This window comes from Rhinichthys klamathensis, unplaced genomic scaffold (genome assembly GCF_029890125.1).
Source record: "Rhinichthys klamathensis goyatoka isolate OS25496 unplaced genomic scaffold, OSU_Roscu_1.1 h1tg000029l_1, whole genome shotgun sequence".
In the NCBI taxonomy this organism is placed as follows: Eukaryota; Metazoa; Chordata; class Actinopteri; order Cypriniformes; family Leuciscidae; genus Rhinichthys; species Rhinichthys klamathensis.
Genome location: NW_026606579.1, coordinates 4,642,606 through 4,668,995, shown reverse-complemented (window position 1 = coordinate 4,668,995; position 26,390 = coordinate 4,642,606). Strand labels below are relative to the sequence as shown.

Genomic DNA, 26,390 nt, shown 5'->3' with positions numbered 1-26,390 from the left:
ACACACACACACACACACACACACACACACACACATCAAGACTTCTCAGATGCTGGAAGCATAATTAGCGGCTGATAAGGACACACGTTCGCACTCAGAGACAGATTTACAACTTTCCTTAATTAGAATTTAAAAAATGAAAGCTCTTACTCAATTAACAGACATGAGCACATCCAACACACTCAGTCCTGAGAACACACACACACACACACACATGAACAGAAGAAGAATCCTCAAAGGCTAAGCACTCATGTGTATCTTTGTCTCCAGCAGGGGGTAAACATCACAGTGAATGGCTGCTAGCAGATGGCGAGACACGCTCCAGTCCAAACGCACAGACAATGGAAGACAGATAATAAGTGTGCAAACGTAGAAGCGCGAACATCCCGTAATGGCCATGAAAAGCAAAGCTCCAGCCACCCGCTGATCCCTGATCCGTCACCGGACGGGACTGGATGGCATTGCTTGGTTCGCTGGCATGTTCAGAGCAGTGGTCAGTGCGCTTTTAAAGACAATCCACTGGGGGAAATGCTTAGTGACATTTACTGAGCGAACGGGAACCGGCTAAAGCTGCTGCTGGAGGAGCAAGATCACAAAATATGAGCTGCCACACGGGAAAGAGACATGCTAAGTGTTCAATCCACACTAGCTAAAGCCTAATACAGAAATAAAGCTCTTGCTAAACCTCGTGAGCTGCTTTTACAGACTATTACCTACACAGGTACTGTAGCTGCCTTACAAGTGAAGCGAACCGAATCTCAAACAACCTCATGAAGAAAGAAAACAAAGACAGCAAATAGAGCATAACCGATCAAACATTTGGGGACATAAAAGTATTAAGCAGCGCAATTGTTTTCAACACTGATAATAATCAGAAATAGGAGCAGCAAATGATTTCTGAAGGATCATGTGACACTGAAGACTGGAGTAATGATGCTGTTTAGAAAGTTATTTAAATGTTATTAATATTTCATAATTTTACTGTTTTCAAATAAGAAACCCCATATTTATGTACTGATTTTGATAGCCAAGTAAATGCGTATACCATATCATATCATCATGACATTACAATTAGAGTCACATAGACACACACACACACACACACACCAGAGAACAATTCAAACTCACAGCCGTCAATGAATCGGTGGATATTCTACCGTTCTAAGGTCGGAAGTTGCAGGTAATCACCCGAGACCGGCTCCGCAGTTATTGATCTGAGCAGTCTGACACAGACAGGAGATTTCCCACTAAAAGCTACACATAACTCTGTGTTAATTTGCCTGTAGATCAAAGACTAACAACCAGCCCGTTAATACCAGTCAGAGGAAACACTGCTCATTATATTTAATCACCAAACTTCTCACAAACTTCAGCTGCAAACGTCCACTTTCCCCGGAACAACTATAGAATATATGACAACTCTGATGCTATTAGCCATCATCTTCCACTCCGCGGGAATATCATGTATCGATCTGTGCAATCGCGCCGCTGTATTATGACCAGGGGCTCTGGCAGACTGTGGCTTAATACTCCCATAAACCCTCGGGAGGGACTGAACCGAACTTTAAAGAGAGATTTCACAGCCGAATAGAAGTTGTATGGCATTTAAAATAAATTAAATATAGATTCATGTTTGTTAAAGCTTTTGTTATTTGATTAACATTAATGGCATAGACAGGTTACTGTCACTTTAAGAGCTAATGCACGGATCCAATGTAATGATGCACGTCCGATTTACTTTGAGATCATTTTGTGTATGTGTCATATAATATCTGTGGTGTCACAATATAACGTCTTTTCAAAATGAACCAGAGTTTTATGTTTTATCTATTAAGGTTGATTTTTAATGTTATTATATCATTATGTGTTCTCGATCATGACGTTATGGCTGTTTCTGGGCTTTTTTTTTTTAAGAAACACTATTTCCTGGAAGTTCATTCATTTTTGCAGCTATTTCTGATCTGGGAAGGAGGTTTTGAGCTGTGAAAGTAATACCATAATACGTCAAACTCTTTCAATCAATGGAAATTTGATTTCTCTTCATATGACCCCGTAGGCTCTTAAAGTTGGAATAATAATGGGAAATCCCTGCCAATTAGAGGATAAATCAAATCTCAAAGGACCGTTAAAACATTTTCTCAGCAGGTTTGTAATAGAATCAGCCATACATGAGCAAGAGGAATAATTAAAACAAAAATCACATCGGGACGTGGTGAATTTCTGAAGTTTTGCTGCAACATAAAGAGAGCGAGTGCATATGACTGTATAATGGTGTCACACTGAGCACTTAATCACACGTCCATTACCCAGAAGCCTCTCAGAGCCCTCGAGGTCTGAAGTTAAACAGATGATTGTGCCATATATAGCTGTTCTTAAAGTCTGAATTACACTTTCCTTAATGCATTTCAGAGCCAAATCCAAATAAAATGGTACAACTGCTGCGTATTCAATTAACCTGCAGGTTGGCTGTTATTATCACACATGATAAGAGCTGTAAAAAGTGAGGAACAAAAACAGGAGTGTGTGTACAGCTCAAGACTGCACTGTTTCCTACAGGTAGACATAGTCGAGATCATAGTCAACATTAGCAAAGATAATGACAAAATACTATAACATGTCAACCTTTCTCACGTGTTTTGACAACTAACCTCTGACCTCCCACACCACACACACACACTAAACTAACCTTTGACCTCCCACACCAGAGACACACACACACTAGACTAACCTCTGACCTCCCACACCAGACACACACACACGCACACACACACACACACACACACACACTAGACTAACCTCTGACCTCCCACACCAGACACACGACACACACACACACACACACACACACACACACTAGACTAACCTCTGACCTCCCACACCAGACACACACACACACACACACACACGCACACACACACACACACACACACACACACTAGACTAACCTCTGACCTCCCACACCAGACACACACACACACACACACACACACACTAGACTAACCTCTGACCTCCCACACCAGACACACACACACACACACTAAACTAACCTCTGACCTCCCACACCAGACAGACACACACACACAGACACACACACTAAACTAACCTCCCACACCAGACACACGGCAAAGCAACCGGAGCATCTTTACTATGACGAGACACACATGGGAGAGTGTACGCAATATCCCGTGAAAACCCTCCCGACAGGTCTCAAACATGACAGGCTTACCGTAGTGAATCAGGGTAAGACCAAAACATGTTTTGGAAGAAGGATTGATGATGTAGGCCTGTTGACTGAAAAAGTTACATAGTGTACCTTTAAGTATATTTTGATTACAGATTACAAAGACAAACTTTTTTCTTTGGTTTACATTTACATTCATTAATTTACTTTCTTTTATATAACATGCTCTGATAACAAGACAATGAAATTCTGCATTATCAGGCCAGACAAGTAATTTGGTGATGTCACTTTGTAAAGAAAGATATACAGTATATACAGTATATTCAAACAAAAGTGCATACCTATAGACTAAACACATGATATGCATGTGCCGGCCGTCACCGTTTTCACAGATTCACGTTTTTGAAGTTTACACGGAAATGATGACGTTTTAAAAAATTTCAAAACTTGCACCTTTGGAACCTATTTCAAAGTTTGCGTTCTCGACCCCCAAATGCCGTTGTCATGCAAATGAACGGCCAGAACACATTAAAGCTGCTGTAGGTAACTTTTGTAAAAAATATATTTTTTACATATTTGCTAAAACTGTCATTATGTCCTGATAGGGAGAACAAGGATGCTTTGTGCCCCCACTTGCCCTCCCACGACGATATGTCACCAGTCCTGAGCCTTCATGAAGTGAGACTTTGCCTAGGTAACATCAATCCGAGGAAAGCATCTGGTCCGGATGGAGTACTGGGACGGGTGCTAAAGGACTGTGCATCCGAACTAGCAGAAGTTTTTACCAGGATCTTCAACTTGTCACTGTCCAGGTCATGGGTTCCATTATGTTTTAAAGCAGCAACAATTATTCCTGTCCCTAAACAAGCCAATGTCACATGCCTGAATGACTATAGGCCTGTTGCACTTACATCCATCCCTGCAAAGTGCTTGGAGCGGCTGGTCATGAAACACCTAAAAAAGGCCATACCACCAGCTTTAGACCGGTACCAGTTTGCATATAAGGCAAATAGATCAACGGAGGATGCCATTGCTACTGTGCTTCACCTACTGTTGGAACATCTAGAGCATAAAAACACCTATGCACGGCTGCTCTTTATTGACTTTAGTTCAGCCTTCAACACAATACGGCCAATTACACTTCTGCTGAAATTGTGTAATCTTGGATTGAACAAGTCACTATGCTACTGGATACTGGATTTTCTAACCAACCGCTCCCAATGTGTGAAAATAGGCGAGCACGTTTCTGACACCATATACATCAACACTGGTGCACCTCAAGGATGTGTGCTCAGTCCCCTACTTTACACACTCTACACACATGACTGTTCCGCTTTTTTTTCCACTAATCATGTAATTAAATTTGCTGACGACACAACTGTGCTCGGCCTCATTACAGCCAGCAATGAGAAGGCATATAGGGCGGAGATCGATCTGTTAACAGAGTGGTGTAAGAACCATAACCTGTTACTAAACATCAGAAAGACAAAGGAAATCATAGTTGACTTTCGTAAATCAAACAATCTAGGTCACTCACCCCTCAACATCAATGGAGAGACAGTCGAAAGGGTGAAACACTTCAAATTTCTGGGTGTTACTATGTCGGAGGATCTGTCCTGGGGCAGGAGCATCAGTACAGCGGTAGGGAAGGCCCAGCAGCGGCTCTTTTTCCTGAGGAAGCTGAGAAGAGTGAAACTCCCCCAGAGGCTACTGATAAATTTTTACAACTGTGCAATCCAAAGTGTGCTGACTTATGGGCTGCTGGTGTGGTTTTCTAGCTGCACCACAGCTGAACGACAGTTACTTCAGAGGGTGGTGAATACTGCTGGCAAAATCATCGGGACTACCCTCCCGGAGATTTCATCTGTGTACACCACCCGCTGTCTGCGTAAAGCACACAACATCATAAGGGACCGGTTCCATCCAGCACACGGCTTGTTCCGCCTGCTGCCGTCGGGCAGGAGGTACAGGTCTCTTCCAGCTAGAACCACTAGAATGGCCAACTGCCTCTACCTTCAGGCAGTTCGACTGCTGAATGAGCACCATTCCGGACTACCTCCTTCCGTTACTTAATTTACACATCTATCATTATTTAACATACCCAATAACTGCAATAACTGTGAACTGGACTCTGCATTGTTGCAGCACACATAATTATACTTTTCATTGATTGGTAGCAATCCAGCCTATACGCCCCTTCTCTGTTTATGGGTCACTATGGCCCTATTTGTGGTGTTAGTATGGACTTTTTATCATTCCAACAATTTGGAACTGGACTGTGTAGCTCTATAGGTGATTCAGCTTGATATTCCCTTGTCTTGGTAGTTGTCGGTTGCGGTGCCCTGTAAACACACTGTTTTTATCGGTGATCATCTGCACTTCATGAAAAACACTGTCGATTGTTGCTCTGATGTAATTTCGTTGTACTTCCAATGACAATAAATAATAATAATAATAATAATAATAATGACAGTAGAATATGAGACAGATAATCTGTGAAAAAAATCAAGCTCTTCTGGCTCCTCCCAGTGGTCCTATTGCCATTTGCAGAAATACACGCTCCCGGTCAGAAACAACCAATCAGAGCCAGGAGGAATGTCTTAGCAGTGTCAATCACGCTCGTGTACGCGCTGATCACACCCCTCTCTTGCACAGCGCGAGCCGTCGTTCAAACTCAAGATTGCCGGCGTGCTGCAGCTGTGCTTATGACGGAGAAACAACCTAAACTGCCAATTCTCGAGTGACACCTGCTCATAAAACAAAGAGGTAAAAGGAAAAAGACCGATGACGATAAACAAGCGAAAAAGAAAGAATTACACAGAGCCCATTGACTCGGTGTCAAAACTCTAGCCGCATAACATGTAGATAAAATGTCACGCACTCTGCTAAGCAACAATTGAAACCTGCTAATTCACTGGCTTGTCATGTTGCTGAAATAATGTACTAGTACACCTTATCTAGCATTATATATCGCTAGAATAATTACTTACATACTGTAACGTTAGTTACCGTTATATTAACGTTATCTTACTAGTTATAACTTATAGAAAGAGTGCAACGTTATAAAGTTACATGTAGGCTATTGCAAAATACATAATGATTTGAGGACCAAGTTTGTAGTCAAAGTATGGGCAGGCCATAGTCAATGTAAAGCATATTATTGACGTTTAGTCCCTATTAGTGAATGTGCCATATAACTTTTTATCCGCCGTCATCGGTGGCCCTGTTTACTAGCCTGCGCGTTCACGACGGGCTCCGCTGTGGAGGACGAGCTGTGGAGGGAGGGCTGTAGCGCAGCAGAGAGCAAGGGGGTGGGACCTGTAAGTTGTGCTTGTTCAAATTTTCAGGCTAAGTCAACGTTTTCTCAAAACTCCCTACTGCAGCTTTAAAAGCTTTCTGTTTTCAAACTGTGTCGTGTAAGCGGCCCCTAAATTAATAACTAACGATTTTTACAACGCAAGTGAATCAATCAAAAAACGAACTTTAGGTGGACAATATCTTTATTCTAGATCTGCTGTAAAGCCAAAACAATCTCTATTGCATTAATTTCCTATTATCACTGTAAAGCTGCTTTGAAACAATCTGTATTGTTAAAAGCGCTGTTTAAATGAAGGTGACTTGCCTTGACTAAAAGCAGGAATGTGTATATATATATATATATATATATATATAATAACAGGCTGTCTAGGCAGATTAGTAGGGAGGTTAAGTGACTTTTGACTTCAAGTCATGATGCAAAGGTCCCCTTTGGTATGGAAGTACCTTAGGGCCATAGAAATAAATTTATCCTAAGACACAAGTGAGATCACATTTTGTATCTTATATACGCACATTTTTTAAAAATGGCCACCGACCATACTTGAGAGGCCCATATCTTTGCTTCTGTTATAGCTATAATGACACATTTGGTATCAACGGGTACATTTTTGTGGTCAAGGAGTCCAATAAAATAGGTTCCAAGACTAAAAAACAATAATGTTGTCCTTAACATGACAATTGGAGGTGAAGTATGCAATTTTTTTATTAAAAAACGCATGCCAAACACACAGTCCATTCACAACTTAATAATTTCTTCGTTTAGGTCTGCTTCGCATGCGCCCTTTACAGCACTGGCTGAAGACGTGGGTCCTGCGTCGAGCATGGGCATCCGGTCGTTTACGTCTCAAGGTAACTAAGAACTGTGTCACAGCTCTGGAGCCCTGGAAGGCGGTCGACTGGTATCAGACAGGTGTAAACCTGGGAGTAATCTCTAAACTGATAGTGGTTTCGACAGACGCCTCCAATTCGGGCTGGGGCGCCCTCTATGAGGGCAGACCGACTTTTGGCCTGTGGTCAAGCCAAGAAAAGAGCTTGCACATAAACTGTCTAGAGATGAAGGCGGTCGAGAACGCCTTGCGGTTCTTCCTTCCCCTTCTAAAGGGCCACCATGTCCTTGTCCGCACGGACAACATGTCAGTGGTTTCCTACATAAATCGCCAGGGCAGTCTGAGATCACGGAACCTTCATGCACTGGCAGAACGCATCCTTGTATGGGTTCAGCGCCCATCACTGGCCCAGCCCATCACTGGCGGCTGGGCCGCCCATCACTGGCCCAGCCGCCCTCTCTATGCTTTCCCTCCGATCATGCTGTTACCACAGGTAATCAAGCCTATAAGGGAGAACGGTTCCTGTGTACTTCTAGTAGCTCCGTTCTGGCCGAACCAAGTTTGGTTTCCGGAGCTGATGCAGCTTCAGAGCTTGCCTCTGTGGCCTGTCCCGTTGAGGAGAGATCTCCTCTCACAGGCCGGGGGTACGATTTGGCACCCACGACCCGAGCTTTGGGCTCTGCATGTGTGGGCCATCAACGGGTACCCGTCAGTCTCCCCGACGGAGTGTTAAACACGATTACGCAAGCTAGAGCGCCCTCTACTAGACGGCCTTATGCTTCCAAGTGGTCAGTGTTCTCAGGTTGGTGCTCAGCTCGCAACCTGGATCCACAAGATTGTGGGGTGTTGGAGGTTCTCTCCTTCCTACAGGAGCTTTTGGATAAGGGTAGATCCCCATCCATGCTCAAGGTATATGTGGCGGCTATTGCTGCGTTTGTCAAACATTCGCATGGCCAGTCACTGGGTAGGAACGACCTTGTAGTCCGCTTCCTCAGGGGAGCTAGAAGGATGAACCCTCCTCGCCCCCCCTCGGACCTTTCCTTGGTCCTGGAGGCCATGAAGGGTGCCCCTTTCGAACCTCTACAGTCTGTGGACCTTAAGTATCTCTCATTGAAAACCGCCTTTCTGGTGGCTATCGCCTCAGTCAAGCGGGTGGGTGACTTACACGCACTTTCTGTTTGCGCGTCGTGCCTTGAGTTTGGGCCTAATGACTCCAAGGTCATCCTCAAACCAAGACATGATTATGTCCCCAAAGTACTTGCCACTCCTTTCAGAGCACAAGTCTCTGTGGATCTGACAGCGAGTCTGACATTCTCTCGTCACAGGCGATTTTTTAAAATGATTTGCCTTCGAGGGCCAGGCATATCAATACACAGTCCTACCGTTCGGCCTGTCCCTGGCATCCTGTATATTATGATGTGCATGGACGCGGCTCTCGCGCCCCTGAAACTTCAGGGCATGCGAGCTTTGAACTATTTGGACGATCGGCTGATTCTAGCTCGATCTCATTCAGAGCTCATAGAACACAGGACCATATTACTCGAACACCTCGAGAATCTTGGTCTCACAGTCAATTGGGCGAAGAGCTCGATGTCCCCCAGCCAGGAAATATCCTTTCTGGGCACAGAGCTGAACTCGCTGTCAATGAAAGCGCGACTATCGCCAGAGCGCATACTGAACATTGCGGCACTATAGTCCCGCTCAAGAGATTTCAGAAAATGCTGGGCCTTATGGCCTCATCATCATCAGTACTCCAGCTGGGTCTGCTGCGCATGCGCCCACTGCAGTGGTGGCTCAAGCTTGGGCCTCCGATCTGTTTCGCCTCAGGGTCAATCAGAAATGCGTCGCAGCTCTGAAACCTTGGAAGACGACCGACTGGTACTGGTACCACCGCCTCTTCAATCTGACATTCTCTCTTCGGATCTGACAGTGAGTCTGACGTGAATCTCCTTTGCCTGGTTAGGGCCCTTAGAATTTACGTGGAACGTTCGGCTGCTTTCAGACGGTCAGGACAGCTATTTGTTTCGTTTGGTGGCCGATCTAAAGGTCTAGCTGCCTCGAAACATAGCCTTTCCAGGTGGATAGTGGACGCTATCTCACTGGCTTATACATCCATTCCCAATGTCGGCTTTTTATATCCCCATATCATATGAACTCAGGGCGCTCGCCCTTGGGTCAGTGTTGTGGTAGATTTAGCACGCACAGCGTTTTAAATTGGATTCCCGTAGCGTAAGCTAGCTTACGCAACACGAGAGTACTCTCGTAAGAGAACGTCACGGTTACTAACGTAACCTCGGTTCTCTCTAGAAGAGGGAATGAGTGTTGCGTAACCCTGCCGTGCTTGTGCTACCATCTGGTTTCGCTTCAGTCGATGAAAACCAAGGAGCATCTTATCGAGCTCTGGCTTATATAGGCATAAGCCACGCCCATTCGCCCACACGCCCACTCATTGGTGCTTATGTCACGAGCAGTGCCTCGATAGGTTGCAGCAGTTGCCGCATAGCATCCAATAGGCGCGCGAGCTGCCTCGCCTAGGTCTGCTAGCTGCAGCAAGTGTGTTTTAAATTAATACAAATTATAAGGATAATTTTTGGCTTCAGTATTCTCGAGAAAAGAGGTTTTCCCTCTAAGGTTTTTTTTCCATAGTCAACTAGCTAGCTATTTATTAGTTATCTAACATTAAAAACATTTTTCTATTTAATGAGAAAGTCATACAAACCTCAAAGTGTTAACCTGTCACCTCTGACCTTCAACAGCTGTCACAGCTCCTGGTGCAGATGGGATGTGTTGTTGCAGGAACTGATATGCTATAGGCTACTCCTGACTGGTCGAAATCTCATGCTACTTAGGACAAATGTATTGTACAGAAGTAGCTGCACTGCTTAAATACAAAATTAAAGTTTTTGAACGAAAAGATAAGTAAAGTCACTCTGATGACAATTTTTATGTGAAATGTGCATATTTACCCCCAATTGTCATGGTATGGGGAAAATTATTATTTTTTTAAACTTGAAACCAATTTTATTGGATTCCTTGACCCCAAAAATGTACACTTTGACACCAAATTTGTCATTATAGCGATAACAGAAGCAAAGATATGGGCTCTAGAGTATTTTCGGCGCATTGGCGGGCATTTTTGAAAAAACATGTTTATTTCTGATACAAAGTGTGATCTCACTTGTGTCTTGGGATAAATTTATTTGTATGACCCTAAGGTACTTCCATACCAAAGGAGACCTTTGCATCATGACTTGAAGTCAAAGGCCTATTTTTTGGGCTTAACCTCCCTACTAGATATAGCTTTCGGATCAGAGCTTGTGTGTTGTGGTTGTTGGTGAGGAGATGCTGTTGGTTTATTGCTGATCGGTTTCCTCGCCGCCCACCCAAATAGAAGGACGGATTGCAATAAAATCTGAATTACTGTTGCTGCATGATCCAATAGCAAAGCACACACACACACACACACACACACACACACACACACACACACACACACACACACACACACACACACACACACACACACACACACACACACACACACACACACACACACACACACACACACACACACACACACACACACACACAGAGAGAGCTCACCAGAAATGACCTGTGCAGTGTCAGTGCTTCCTTTGCCTGCCAATTCCCCTGTTGTTTCATGAAGCTTCTCAATGGCCTCGTGTCACTCTTAATTAGTTTTGAAGAATCCCTGTCCAGAAGCAGCCGGCAGACTATCACCCTGCACTTCTAATAGTCCTCCGCCTCCAAAGCCCGCGGCTCACAGAACTCATTGGATCAGGTTTGTAAAGGCTATTTCTCAGGTGACGGCACATGTTATTTTCTGGGCCAGCGAGCACAACCCCATGTGTTCGTGGTGGGGTGTAGCTAGTACACGCGATGGGATAGTAAAAGTAAAAAAAAAAAAAAAATAGATCACAGAACTTCAGTATTTCTTATGTCACTCAACAGGCCACATAAATGTAACCCCTGCACCCGGGTCCGAACCCGGGTCTCCGGCGTGAGAGTCAGGCGCTCTAACAAGGAGGCTAAAGACTGCAGCCTCTAGCATCTGTCGCTAGATTTACTCGCACAGCAACTACTAGCTGGCCTCCGTTACACTCACCCCCCTAAACCTCACTCCCATCCGGGTCACGGCACCAATGTAACCCCTGCACCCGGGTCCCACTCGACCCGCTCCGAGCGGGCCTCGAACCCGGGTCTCCGGCATGAGAGTCAGGCGCTCTAACAAAGACTGCAGCCTCTAGCATCTGTCGCGAGAGAGCCTTTTGAGATCAGAGGAGTGAGGTTTACTCGCACAGCAACTACTAGCTGGCCTCCGTTACATAAACATCACATGCAATTGCGATCTCCTGCAAAAAAAACATTTTGAGCATTTTTGTGCATGATAAACGTCATGCATGAGGCGCTGCAAAAGACACAACGCTTAAACGCGAATAGAAAAACAATGGAAAAGTAGTGCAAACGGTTTCTGTGTTGATGGCCCCTTAGAACATATTTAAGTTATCTGGGTGTGACTGCATGTGGCGTTCAGCACATATGCGTTACCAATTCACACTTCTCATCCGTCCGAGAGCAACCAAGTTAACTTTGTGCGAGTCGCACACGCACGGCATGCACAGGTACAACAACTATTTTCTCATTTTTGTCGCATAAGAAACAGCTGAATAGTCCATGTTTCCTCTTTCCTTGAATGCATACTTTAAAACCAGCATGGATGAAAAAACACACCGGTGCTGAGACAACATCTGTTGGCCACCATAAACAAGTGTGTGAGATTTCCTTCTTTGAATGAATTAAAACAGGAAGCTGTTTAAAATAAATCGTTAGGTCACTAAAGCCCAAGAGGCTTGAAAACAGCGCTCAATTAAATCATATTTGAGAGAATAACTCTGACATGATGTGGAATTAATCTTCAAAACAGATTTGCATCAGAGTGGAAAAGCTCTCTAAATTGTTTGCGAATCTTTGTCTGAAGAAATTAACTTCACAGAACAGTTCAACCAAAACTTAAAACTTTTAAATTAACATGAAATTGTGTTCACGACTCATTTAACTTAGTGGAACAGAATATTTTGCAAGTAAAAAAATAAGATCAAGAGAGTGTATTAGGCAATATCAGCTATTAAGTATTCTGCGCTAACTTTTAGTCAAGCTGAAACAAAATGACAATGACTTGTTAAAGTCAGCATGAAACGGAAGTTGCGTTAGTCTTTTCTTCCCTATTGTGCGGTATATCGAGTAAAACGAATCCTGGAACGAGAACAAATGTGGGCGGGGCTTGCTTGTGTCGGTGATTGGTTGTGGTTTGCTATTGGCTGATCTCATGAGAGTGACAGATTAAGGCCCCGCCCTCGTCATCAGAGAAGAGATGATGTCACTGCAAGAGGAGGGGAAGTTATTCTGATTCAAGATTGAACATGAATTAAAAAAAAATAATGATGTGCACGGATAAATCATTTATAATCGGCCTACTTAAAAAAAAAATCATTTTATTAGTTTCTTGTCTTTGTCTTACATATTTACTTGATGATTTTAAACAATAACAAGTTATGAATCGCTTAATGCCATTGTTTCGATATAATATGTATATAGGCTACACCTTTGTATATAAAATAAGTAAAAGTAATCAACTTTATTTGTCTATTTCGTTATTTTATAAGAAGTCCTTATTAGGTGCATGGCACGTGTTTATAATACACACTGCAATATGCCATGAATAAACAAGAATTGCCAAGAATTTTGATTTCATGGTGACTTTTAACATCCACTGATTAATTCTCATTGAGTGTCAGTGCATCTTAAGTTGGACAGCGTTGGATGCGCACTCGGGTTATACACAACGCTAGCGATTAGCAGCTGATGTTCCTGTTCATGTGTGTTATCAGAGTGATGGAAGCGAGACTGACATCCATCTGTTCACCCAATCACACGGCACGCAGTTGCACGACAATTAATCAAAGCAGGATTAGCCACACAGATGCCAGTGCACTAACTAGCTACAGATGCTAAACCTGTAAACACCGACCGCTAGGTACAGGTCAGGCACAGAGATTCTGCTCTCTGTCTCTACACATTTGCTCCTTAAAGGGATAGTTCACTTTGAAATTAATTTTTGGTATGTTTTAGCTTACCTCAAGGGCATCCAAGATGTAGGTGTCTTTGTTTCCGCAGTAGTTTCAATTTTGATATTTTTAGGTCAAAGCGTTCTTGTCTGTCAGTCATATAATGCAGGTCTATGGTCACCACCTCAAAGAGCATGCACAGAGAAGTCCAAATTAAACATGATTTAATGACTCGTAAATGTAAGTACACGAACGAAAACGAACAGTATTTATAACGTTTTTACCTCTTGTAACCACAGCCACGTCCAAGTGATCTGAGGGCGCCGGCGCTTCGGTCTGTGCGTTACAAGAGGTAAAAACGATATAAATACTGTTCGTTTTCTCACACAAACCGCTCGTTTCGTGTCTTAGGCCATCAATGTGTACTTACATTAACGAGTCATTAAATCATGTTTAATTTGGACTTCTCTGTGCATGCTCTTTGAGGTGGACCCCATAGACCTGCATTATATGACTGACAGACAAGAACGGTTTGACCTAAAAATATCAAAATTGAAACTACTGCGGAAACAAAGACACCTACATCTTGGATGCCCTTGAGGTAAGCTAAAACATACCAAAAATTAATTTCAAAGTGAACTATCCCTTTAAATTTGACTGTTAAACATGAGCACAACTTGAATGTGTTGTTCATCAGATTGTACGTGTCTGTCATTAAACAGCGAGACGGAAAGAGGAGATACATGAAGGGACCCCAGTGTGAATGTTTGATCGCAGAATTCGCTGCCCGAAGACCAAATAAATAAAAATAAAAATCCAATTAGATTACGATGGAGAAAACAAAAACGCTTTTAATTAAAATAGTAGTTCCCAATATAAATTTAGGACTGTGTCATGAATAGGCACAACACAATACAGTGACAAATGATAACACACACACACACACATTTTTTTCATCATATTAGAGTGATTTCTGAAGGATCATGTGACACTGAAGACTGGAGTAATGATGCTGGAAATTCAGCTTTGATCACAGGAATAAATTACACTTTACAATATATTCACATAGAAAACAGTTATTTTAAATTGCAATAATATTTCACAATATTACTGTTTTTACTATATTTTTGATCAAATAAATGCAGCCTTTGTGTGCAAAATTATTTCCAACCTAAAAATTTAAATATTATTATATACAGATATTTCCAAAATCTGCTTAAAAAGCTGAGGGCATGTCTGAATGAGAATGACATTTGTGAGTGACACAATATCCCAAGCGAATCCCATCAGCTCTGTATATAAATGACAGCTGTCCAGCTGTGCTGTCAGACAGACACCGACACCATCTTTAATGGGTTACAGGCCTAGAAATCACTGGCTTAGTGTCATTTTTCCTGTTTGATAAACAGATTCATTTGGCTAATTGAACACGATAAAAAAAATCAATGTGTTTCAATGTGACTGTGTGTGAGAGAGAGCTCAACGGAAACATCACTTAAGCAACGCTTTCCTGTGCAAATTACAGATCAAATTAATTATAGGTGCAATTTGTTTTTCATTTGCACATCATATACCAACGCAAAATGGACCTTTGTTATCATACATCATAATGTCTGCATAAATGTATGACTTTTAACACATACGCCAACTACATTATGCAACCACAATCAAACTAATTAAATGCATTTCCAATTGTCAATGTGAACAACTGACAGCTTATTAAATGTTGTTAAAAAAAACAAGTTATATATACAGTAGTCAACATTTGAAGTGGATCAAAACCTTTCATAAAAGTTATACATTCGTTTTTAACAATACCCGTTCTCGTCTTAGGACAACTTTGATGAGCTTTTTTGATCCACTTTAAATGTTGACTACTGTATATAAACACACACACACACACACACACACACACACTAAAATGGCCACTGAGAGACATTGTCGTAGTGTCCTGGAGAACATATATTGACTTGTTTCTCAGTGTGAGATTGGGCTGTGAAGAAAAAGCAAGAGAAAGCAATAAAGAAACCATTCAAACAAGCAGAGCCAATCGCTTTTCAAACGAGAGTGTTTCTGGTATGACTGTGTCTGACCTGATCCCTGGCTTATTGTTTGCAGTCGTGACTCTACCTTGAGCTATTCTACCTATTCCTCTTTTGTACGGTGTCTTCTCTCATGGCCGCAGAGGTGATTTTCCATCGCACAGAGATTAGCCATGATTAATAGCACAGCGCGTGGCACACTGAGGACCGGGGCAGGAATATCATCCGCTGAGAAGACTTCATTATGACCAGTGCCTTTTGTGGCAGGTTCACCTTCATGTATTATAATATTAGCAGAGCAAATGTAACTAAAGCTTATCTAATCTGAGGTAATACGCCGTTCACTGCACAGCATGATCCTACACAGGAGGAGAAATAGCGTGATATGTGTGTCTAGAACAGATATGATATATTACGAATAAGAACGAACAGCCTTAGCTAGCACATTTATAAAGATCAAATGAGGTGTATATTGTTTTTTACAGGATCTAAATAGCAGAACATTATTTCTAAGGTCACCAAAATGACAAATATAGAAAATAGTTTAAAGGGTAACACTTTACTTGAAGGGGTGTGCATAAGACTAACATGACACCTTCATAATCATGACATGACACATGTTATGAATAAGAAGGAGGTGTTATGCATGTTTATGACAACTGTCATTAAGTGTCATTCGCTCAATTAGGACATTTTTAATGCAAATATGACATTGTTTGAAATGTCTTTGTTATGACAACTTGACATAAAAAAATACATCATAACCTGTCAGTGTCTTTGTCATGACAACTTGACATTACTAAGACAACACAACCTGTCATAAACATGACATAGCAGATTAATTATCAAACTTATTAAGAAACCACTTAGCTTTATTGGTTAACATTACATTAAACTGTCAGGTGGTTGGTTTTGACATTGGCTGTTATGAGGCATTATAACTGTTTAATGACAAATTCAATTTGTGCCACTGTAGTTGAGGTCACGAAAAATATTCATGACACAGTTATAATGGCCTTATGACAGCCAATGTCAAAACCACCTCATGACAGTTTAACTTAATTTAATGTCAAGTTGTCATGACAAAGACACTGACAGGTTATGATGTTCTGGTTTATGGCAAGATGTCATAACAAAGACATCTTAAACAATGTCATATTTGCATTCAAAATGTCATTATTGAGCGAAAGACACTTAAGGACAGTTGTCATAAACATGCATAAACCCTACTTCATATTCATGACATATGTCATGTCATGGTTATGAAGGTGTCATGTCAGTCTTATGCACACCCCTTCAAGTAAAGTGTTACCCATAGTGGAAATTAGTTTTTTTTGTGTGTTTTTTTCACTTGGTCTTTGATTCACAACACCCTGAGGAACAAAGGAGGCAGAACTAATCGTGGACAAAGCTGGCCTTCAAGGAATTAAAGACGCTAAAGTGAAACAAAAACATCTAAATGTCACATAAAGATCCAGTTTATGGTGTCTCGGATAGAGTAATTGAAATTACTGCGCAGGGAGTGCAAGCTGATTGTGTTATTTCAGTCATAACATTCCTTATGCAAACTTAAATCTTCATAACATCATTCATCACTGAAAAATAGTACAATATTTCACGCTCCAGCGAGGATATGCTTACACCCACGAGAGGATTATCATAACAGGAGTGCAGTTACTAAGAACTTTGCCACGTTTCAGATCATGTTGTAATATGACTGTGCATATCAATGTATTTCACCCACTGATCCGCTTCAAACGTGCATTTACACGCTGAGCCAAATCACTTACAATTACAAAAAAAGCCGGGAAAAACACATTTCCATAAATTTTGGCTAACAGCCATTTTATAGTTCTACAGAGACTCAAAACTTGACTTCAAAAAAATCAAAATAGGCCAAGCTTAAATCAATTTACCATGCATTTCAATTATTTGAGGAACGCATGGGCCTCCCGAATGGAGATCGGGTCACACAGTGAACTTAATCTGCCAACGATTACTGTAATATGATTCTACAATATGCAGAGCCAACTTCCAACAAATATTTTACTATTACAAAAACAGCACTGTATAATGGCATCTTCATGACTGCTAATAATGTACATTTTGGCTAACAGAGACTCGCATCAAAACTTGACTTGACCCAAGCTTAAATCAATGTAGCATGCATTTCAATTATGAGGAATGCATATCTAAATGGGGCTCCCGAAAGGAGATCGGGTCACATGGTGATTTTAAAACCCAATAAAATGATATATCAGTCGTTTATTTGAGACCTGTAATGTGATTCAACAGAACGCAGAGCCAACTTCCAACAAATCTTTTATAATTAGAAAAATAGCACTGTATCATGGGGAAAAAACGCCTAAGAAAAAAACTTTTGGCTAACAGCCATTATATTGCTGTACAGAGACTTACATCAAACCTTATCTTTAAAAAAAATCTAAATAACCCGAGCTTAAATCAGTTTACCATGCATTTCAATTATAAGAGCGCATGGGGCTCCCGAATGGAGATCGGGTCACATTGTGAACTTAACGAAACCCAATAAAATGATCTGCCAGTGATTTATGCGAGACCCGTAATTTGATTCCACAGATATGTGGAGTGATTATCTTAACCAGTCACCTTTGGAAGGCATTGATTTCCCGAGGAGTCGTGAGCACGCTGGCCGCTGTTCATGCAACACTTTATTGACTCTTTATGATTCTGCAGAGTCTCTGCATTGGAAATGTCAAAGTGCACGTATTGGTTTTTTGCGGTGATACCATTCTCCAATGCAGGAGTGTAGATCGTATCACACTTGATATCTTTATGCTAGTGGAAAATGGAGAGGTAATAGACGCCGCAATGAAAATCCACACAAATCGATTTTTGAAGCATTAACCAAAGCAGGTTTTTAATAATGGAGGCATATTTTACAGGTGGTGGAGTTTTATCTACTTCTCTACTCTATTGTGGTTCATATCACAAATGCTGCAACCGATACGACACATTCACTCTTTGTAATGATATTAATCCAGTGATAGTCATTTTTTCATTACAAACCAATTATGAAGCCCTTTTGCTTGGTGTGGTTGCCAATCAGACGACAGTTCAATAAATATAGACTCAAGGCCATGTTTTGTTATTCGTGACAAAGGGAACTGCTCATTTTTTTCAATAAGATGTCTTTGTTTCCTTATCAAATGATTCATGTCGTTGCTTTCTTATCTTGAGTAATGCGATGGGTTGGGGTCTATGTTAATAGAAAGCTATCCATCTCACAGTTCTAGCGTTAAATAAGAATATAAATAAGCTTGTTAGTGTAAGGAATAATTGGTATATCCATAATTGTCTTTCTTGGCTTGCACACAGTGCAGCAGTCACAGTGAGAGGCTAATGTGACTAAAGAGCAATGTGGTAATGAGCTTTTATCGTGATCCACTGTGAAAGCAACTCAAACACAAGAGTTTTAGCATTCGATCAACCACTGAATAACTTGTTTGCATAGATATTATACTTCCATGGCTTTTAAAAGCACAATGAATTAATCCAAAAATTAATAGTCTGTCATTGTTTACACAACCTCATATTGAAGCTTGTTTCTGCCACAGAATATATATATATATATTTTTTTAAGATAATTGTGACTTTTTTCTCTCACAATTGTGAGTTTACATCTCACAATTCTGACTTTATTTCTCATAATTGCGATATATAAAGTCAGAATTGCGTGATATAAAGTTTCAATTGCGAGAAATAAACTCGCAATTCAGAGTTTTTTTCTCGCAATTGCGAGTTTAGATTTCGCAATTCTGACTTTATAACACACAACTGCGACGTTATATCATGCAATTCTGACTTTATAACACGCAACTGCAAATTAAAGCAACACTAAGTAATATTTTTTACCTTAAAATAATGTTTCCAAAATGGTTTCAGTGGTTCATTAAGACGTAACAGGGTGAAAGGCACTTCTGGATCCGCTTTGCGGTCCTATATCTGCTAGAACCACGCTATGTAATATTGCCAGATCGGGTCGCGTTTCTGTAGTTCTAATGAGACATAAGAAAACTACAAATTTGACTTGCTTTACGTCAAGCGTTACAATAGTCATTATTTTGTTTTTCTTCGTTTCTGATGTCGCAATACATCATACTTTCATGAAATAATGCAACATACTCTACCTTGTCTGTGGACATCGTTCATTGCAAAGCCGGTGCTGGATAAACAGCGAGTGTGTGTGCGACAGTCGGATGCGCTAGGCTAAATTATTTACGACAGCTGTAATGGACAATTCCGCTTCCAACCTGTAGGGCGACCGCAGAGGAAAAGTTACTTGGTGTTGCTTTAAAAAATCAAAACAAGCTTCCATAACCTCATGTTGTTCCAAACTTATATGCCATGTTTTTTTTTCAGTGCAATACTAACAGCATACAGGACTGGAACATAAACAATGACTGAAATTCAAATTTCTTTTAGGGATAAACTATCCAGAGTCTTCATACATTTCAGAGATACTTCTTGAGTTGCACACGGTCTGATCAATATCGCCACCCACCTGATCGCCTCTGACCCATTTGTCTGTTTCTTACAGAGCACCCGAAGCTAATATCCATCAGCCTGAGAGTGTGTGAAACCCTGGTCTCGGCTTCCTTAGGTTAGCCTTTTAACATGTGAAATGTTCTGGAGGCTATAGCCTGCTGGGTCAGGTGAAAGGGTAACCAGCAGGCGATGTTATTATCTGTAGCCCACAGCCACCTATAGCTCACACACACAGAAACAAGCATTCGCAGTACCACACCACATCCTCTTCTTAATGCCAACGGGAGGACTGGAGAATCAGATGCATAACTAGACACTGCTGTAAAGAAAAGTTACATACTGGGGTAGCATCAGAAAATGGTTTGCGTTTCAGGGCTGAGAAAAAATATTATACGTGACATTGCTAAAATTTTTCAGAGCACACCGGCAAAAGTAGTGATTATGAATGTGTCGAAAAAGAAAAATCTGAAACGAGACTGTCTGAACATTAAAAAAATTATTAATAAACTATGTCGGTGGCAAAGATGAAGTTGACGACGCTGACTCTCGTCGTCACAGTATGGTGGATGCACGTCTAAAGAGAAATAAGCACTGTAATAATTCAGCTTCCACAATACGCACAAACACTTGAATATGCGCCCAATAATAGCGTACATTTATCTACGTTAAAGGGATAGTTCACTTTGAAATTAATTTTTGGTATGTTTTAGCTTACCTCAAGGGCATCCAAGATGTAGGTGTCTTTGTTTCCGCAGTAGTTTCAATTTTGATATTTTTAGGTCAAACCGTTCTTGTCTGTCAGTCATATAATGCAGGTCTATGGTCACCACCTCAAAGAGCATGCACAGAGAAGTCCTAATTAAACATGATTTAATGACTCGTAAATGTAAGTACACATTGATGGCCTAAGACACGAAACGAGCGGTTTGTGTGAGAAAACGAACAGTATTTAGATCGTTTTTACCTCTTGTAAACACAGCCACGTCCAAGTGATCTGAGGGCGCGGGTGCAGATTCGTCAATGTAAATGTGTACTTACATTTACGAGTCATTAAATCATGTTTAATTTGGACTTCTCTGTGCATGCTCTTTGAGGTGGTGACCATAGACCTGCATTATATGACTGACAGACAAGAACGGTTTAACCTAAAATATCAAAATTGAAACTACTGCGGAAACAAAGACACCTACATCTTGGATGCCCTTGAGGTAAGCTAAAACATACCAAAAATTAATTTCAAAGTGAACTATCCCTTTAAAGTTAGAGTGAGCGGCCATGCAAAGTGACTAACATTAGGCTACTACTTACATGTTTCAAATGATAAGCCATTTTTTATGTCAATGAATGAATGAAAGGCGAACATTTCCTGCCCAAGATTATCACTACATGAACCAAGTTTACGATCTGTCCGTCGTACTGCGTGACTGTCGCCACTTTTGTGGAGGGTTTTTTTCTGCGACTAACCGACTAATTAAAATTGAAAAAACTCTTCTCGTTGTCTAACGTTTAGTTTACTATTAGGGGACTTAAATGCCCCCCAAAAAAATCAACAGCAAAAATTCTTAATAATTAAAAACATTCTTCAAAAATACTTGCATAATCGATCATTGCTGTAACTTTGGGGCAACCCTACTTAAATGCAAAAAAGCAAAAATTCTGAATATTTAATTTTTTTATTTAAATACTTGCATAATCGATCATTGCTGTAACTTTTGAGCACTCAAATATTCATGCCAGTTCCTACCAAAACTGAGAGAACAACCAAGACACACGTATTCACTATGAAAAGCAATTATTTGCAATGACATTGAGGATTTCGTACAGATTTGGTAAATCTCACTTACCCTTTCTGCTGATTGTGCGGTGCCAAAGAAGATGGGTATAAAAGCTAACCAAATAATGCAGGTAGTGTACATAGTAAATCCAATTGGCTTGGCCTCGTTGAAGGTCTCTGGCACACCGCGGGTCTTGATGGCGTAAACAGTGCATGTGACCATCAAAAGGATGCTGTAGCCCAGCGAACAGATGAGCGACAGGTCCGAGATGTCGCACTTGAGAACCCCGCGGGCATTCACCGGGTCGGACGTGCGCTGCTCGCCGTAGTCCACGACCGTGTGAGGCGGGTCGACGGCGAACCACACGAACACGCCGAGCAGCTGCACAGAGATCAGGCTGAAGGTGATGACCAGCTGGGAAGCGGGACTGATGAAGCGTGGAGCGGCCACCGACTTCTTGCCTTGTTCGAAGATGCGGTGGATACGGTTGGTTTTGGTTAACAGAGCCGCGTAGCTGAAGCACATTCCCAAACCCAAGAACACACGCCGGAAGGAGCACACGGCCAAAGTCGGAGTGGCGATCATCAAGAAAGTGATGGCGTAGCACAAAAAAATGCCCGTCAGCAACACGTAACTCATCTCTCGACCGGATGCACGGACGATGGGTGTGTCGTTGAAACGGACGAAAGTAACCACCACAAAACTAGTAGCCATGATGCCAAGAACCGCAACGAACACCGGCACGGCGGCCCACGCCGAGTGCCACTCGAGTTTGATAATGGGGATTGGGATGCATCCGGTGCGGTTGCGGTCCGGACGCTGCTCATACGGACAGAGCTCGCAGATGAACTCGCTGGCCTGGAAGTGGTAGCCTTCGCATCGCTCGCAGTGCCAACAGCACGGCACACCCTTCACCACCTTCTTCCTTTCACCCATTTGGCAAGGCACACTACACACGGAGGCGGGAAGAGTGGGGTCGCCTGTTCGCCAGTGCATGCCGTCCACCTGCAAAAGGACAAGGAGAAAAAGTCCAAAGATGAAGACCAGAGGCATAGTGGAAAAATAAGGGTTTCACTTTATTTCGATGGTCCCTTTAACACATTCGGTTGACTGTAAATAACGTTGCACCTACATGTCTACTAACTCTCATTAGAGTGTTAAAGGGATAGTTCACTTTGAAATTAATTTTTGGTATGTTTTAGCTTACCTCAAGGGCATCCAAGATGTAGGTGTCTTTGTTTCCGCAGTAGTTTCAATTTTGATATTTTTAGGTCAAAGCGTTCTTGTCTGTCAGTCATATAATGCAGGTCTATGGTCACCACCTCAAAGAGCATGCACAGAGAAGTCCAAATTAAACATGATTTAATGACTCGTAAATGTAAGTACACATTGATGGCCTACGACACGAAACGAGCGGTTTGTGTGAGAAAACGAACAGTATTTATATCGTTTTTACCTCTTGTAAACACAGCCATGTCCAAGTGATCTGAGGGCGCGGGCGCTTCGGTCTGCGCAAAAACCGGAAGTGATCTCTCGCGCGTGTACGAAAAAAATTCAACGTTGTCTGTTGATATATCGAAATCGTCTTCCATTGCGATTTCCTGTATATCTAAATATGTTTAGATCTTCACAGTGAAAAGTAACACTTCCGAAATCTCTGTGTAAACAATGAGTGACGTACACGTGCGAGAGATCACTTCCGGCGCTTGGGCAGACCGAAGCGCCCGCGCCCTCAGATCACTTGGACCTGGCTGTGTTTACAAGAGGTAAAAACGATATAAATACTGTTCGTTTTCTCACACAAACCGCTCGTTTCGTGTCTTAGGCCATCAATGTGTACTTACATTTACGAGTCATTAAATCATGTTTAATTTGGACTTCTCTGTGCATGCTCTTTGAGGTGGTGACCATAGACCTGCATTATATGACTGACAGACAAGAACGGTTTGACCTAAAAATATCAAAATTGAAACTACTGCGGAAACAAAGACACCTACTTCTTGGATGCCCTTGAGGTAAGCTAAAACATACCAAAAATTAATTTCAAAGTGAACTATCCCTTTAATAGAGTATGACCGAGTGCAAGCATGTTCGTTTTCAGCTTCAGAATCATGAATATTTTTAATCTGGTGTCACTGTTGTCTTGTGCATTGGGTTATTAGCACCAACAAGTCCAAGCCTGTTCATTTACATTTACACTCACAGTGTCAAACCAAATTTAGCATTTTAATCAACAGCACATTTTTTGTCACCCTTTTATCATATGACTTGGAGTATCGCAATAATATCGTATCGTGAGTTCAGTATCGTGATACTTTCTATCGAATCGTGACATTACCGTAGTAGTTTAATTTTACACACCATCGATCTTTTAAATCTGAGTGGGAAGAATATAACTGCTTCAGCAATGTACATATTGAATTGTTAGTAGTTTCAGTAAGTAAATGGAGCCCTTTAATGTGACCCACATACACACTGTAAACAGTAAAACGTCCACACGCAAAGGATAACGAAAAAAGTCCTGTCAAAGTCGAAGAGCAGAGGCGCAGTGTTGAATTAGAAACTGTGCATTCAAAAGAAAGTCTCATTACCCACACAGATGCATCACACCAATGTAGGTTGTGTCATATTTGAGGAAGAAATAATTTTATTATTCCTTAGCGCCTGAAAGCTGTGGAAAATAAGAAGCCAACGTTGCTCTTTTAAGTGCAGCTTCAGTTTGGCTCCCGGGCGCAACTTTGATGACAGATATATTTTGGGACAAACTTGTGCCAGAGGCATTTGAGATGAAATGAATAACATGACAAACCCTGAGATTGACGGCAATATTTAATGCACACATCTATTAAGTAAGGAATAATTGATGACAGGCCATTGAATTATAAAAAAAAAAAATGCACACCCGAGGTTGTAATGTGCCCACGATGTAAATTTCTAATAATTCAATGGACCAGAGTCAATTATTCCCGCTTAAACTTACCTCAAAGCATTGTTCAGATGTTGTATTTCAAGACATTTGTCAGTTTTTGTCCTTAAAATGCTTCTTATTTCTTTTATCTCATCACATTAGTTTTTGGTTCCCAGAACATTCTTTTTAAGGTTTGCCAGGAACGTTTTCTTAACAGAAATCAAAAGTTTTTGGTTTGTAGAATGTTATTCTAACGTTCCCCTATACACTCAGCATGTTTATTCTTACATATTCATACATCCGTTATTTAAAAATAACTACCCTGCAAACTGGGAATGCTGTTTTATGGTTGCAAAAAATAAGACATAACGAACAAACCTAGAACGTTATCATTTAGTTCCCCAAAAAATATCCAAACGGGAACCAAAAACGAACTTTAGAGGAACGTTCTGTGTTAGCTGGGTCAACAGTGTACGGCTGACCCAGTGTACGTCTCTACTAATAGTGAAACTGTAAGTTTATCTGCTTCAAGAACAGCACCATTATGACCTCGCTAGTGAGAAATGTCATCTAGCTTTTAAGTTGATACACTTTTTTACTGCTAAAATCGTCAGAGCAGCGCTGATTTCTGTGTGTCCGTACTGTGTGTGTGTGTGTGTTTGAGTGGGAGAAAGAAAGTACATAATAAAACTTAATTTGGGGCAAAAAACATGAAAATAATTTGTAGTTTTTATCCCATTGTTTACTATGCAGGTGAAACCCGAAAAATTAGAATATCGTCCAAAAGTTAATTTATTTCATTAATTCAACTTAAAAGGTGAAACTAATATATTATATAGAGTCATTACATGCAAAGTGAGATTTTTCAAGCCTTTAATTGTTATAATTTTGATGATTATGGCTTATAGCTTATGAATTATTAGAATATTGTGAAAACGTTTTCATAAGCTTTAAGCCATAATCATCAAAATTATAACAAATAAAGGCTTGAAATATCTCACTTTGCATGTAATGAGTCTATATAATATATTAGTTTCACCTTTTAAGTTGAATTACTATACGATATTCAAATTTTTCGAGTTTCACCTGTACTTATTTGCTTGCTCAGTGTCGTTGTGGGTTTTGGTTCTTTTGCTGTTGTCGGCTGAAAAGATTATTAAATAACTGAAGTCATTTGGCAAAGTGATGTAGAAGTGTAATGCGGTCAAGTCCTGCTGGAACTACTCTAGCCGTGCGTTTCCCTGAAAATAACTGCACACCTTTGAATGTTCGTCAACCAATCAGATTCAAGCATTCAACAGCCCCGTAGTATAAGACATTTTATTGTAAGATTTTGCCAGACCAATCAAATAAGGACAGCTTACACTTCTGCTCTGTGGTTCTCACTGTTGCTGCTGCAAAGAGAAGGCTGTGAATGAATTATTCATGCCTGAGACAAATTACGCCTGGCAAAAACAGATTGGCTTTAATTAGAGAAGCAAAAAAAAAAGGGACATATTAAAATGAAAAAAGACAGAATTTGCAAATGAACAGAAGTTTAATTTGACTTATCACATAAAAGGCTATGAAGGGTATTTAAGAATAATTGAAAGACCAAATCCCTTCATTTGATTCTTCCCATTCTGTCTGAAACAAAAGCCACACTGACCATTCACAATTAGGCTGTTTAATTCGGTTTTATTCATCCTGAAGACACACTAATGGGGAACAAGAAGGGTGTTTGAGG

The 26,390-nt window shown here is 41.0% G+C and overlaps 1 protein-coding gene across 2 annotated transcripts in view; it reads right to left on the bottom strand.

Moving 5' to 3' along the window:
* Positions 1–26,390, bottom strand: part of grm8a (glutamate receptor, metabotropic 8a) — a 241,317-nt gene that overhangs the window by 5,798 nt on the left and 209,129 nt on the right. For both annotated transcript variants that reach the window (XM_056245349.1, XM_056245350.1), the window contains exon 8: positions 21,826–22,761. In XM_056245349.1, the coding sequence (XP_056101324.1) occupies positions 21,826–22,761 (936 nt within the window). The remainder of the gene's footprint in view (positions 1–21,825; positions 22,762–26,390) is intronic.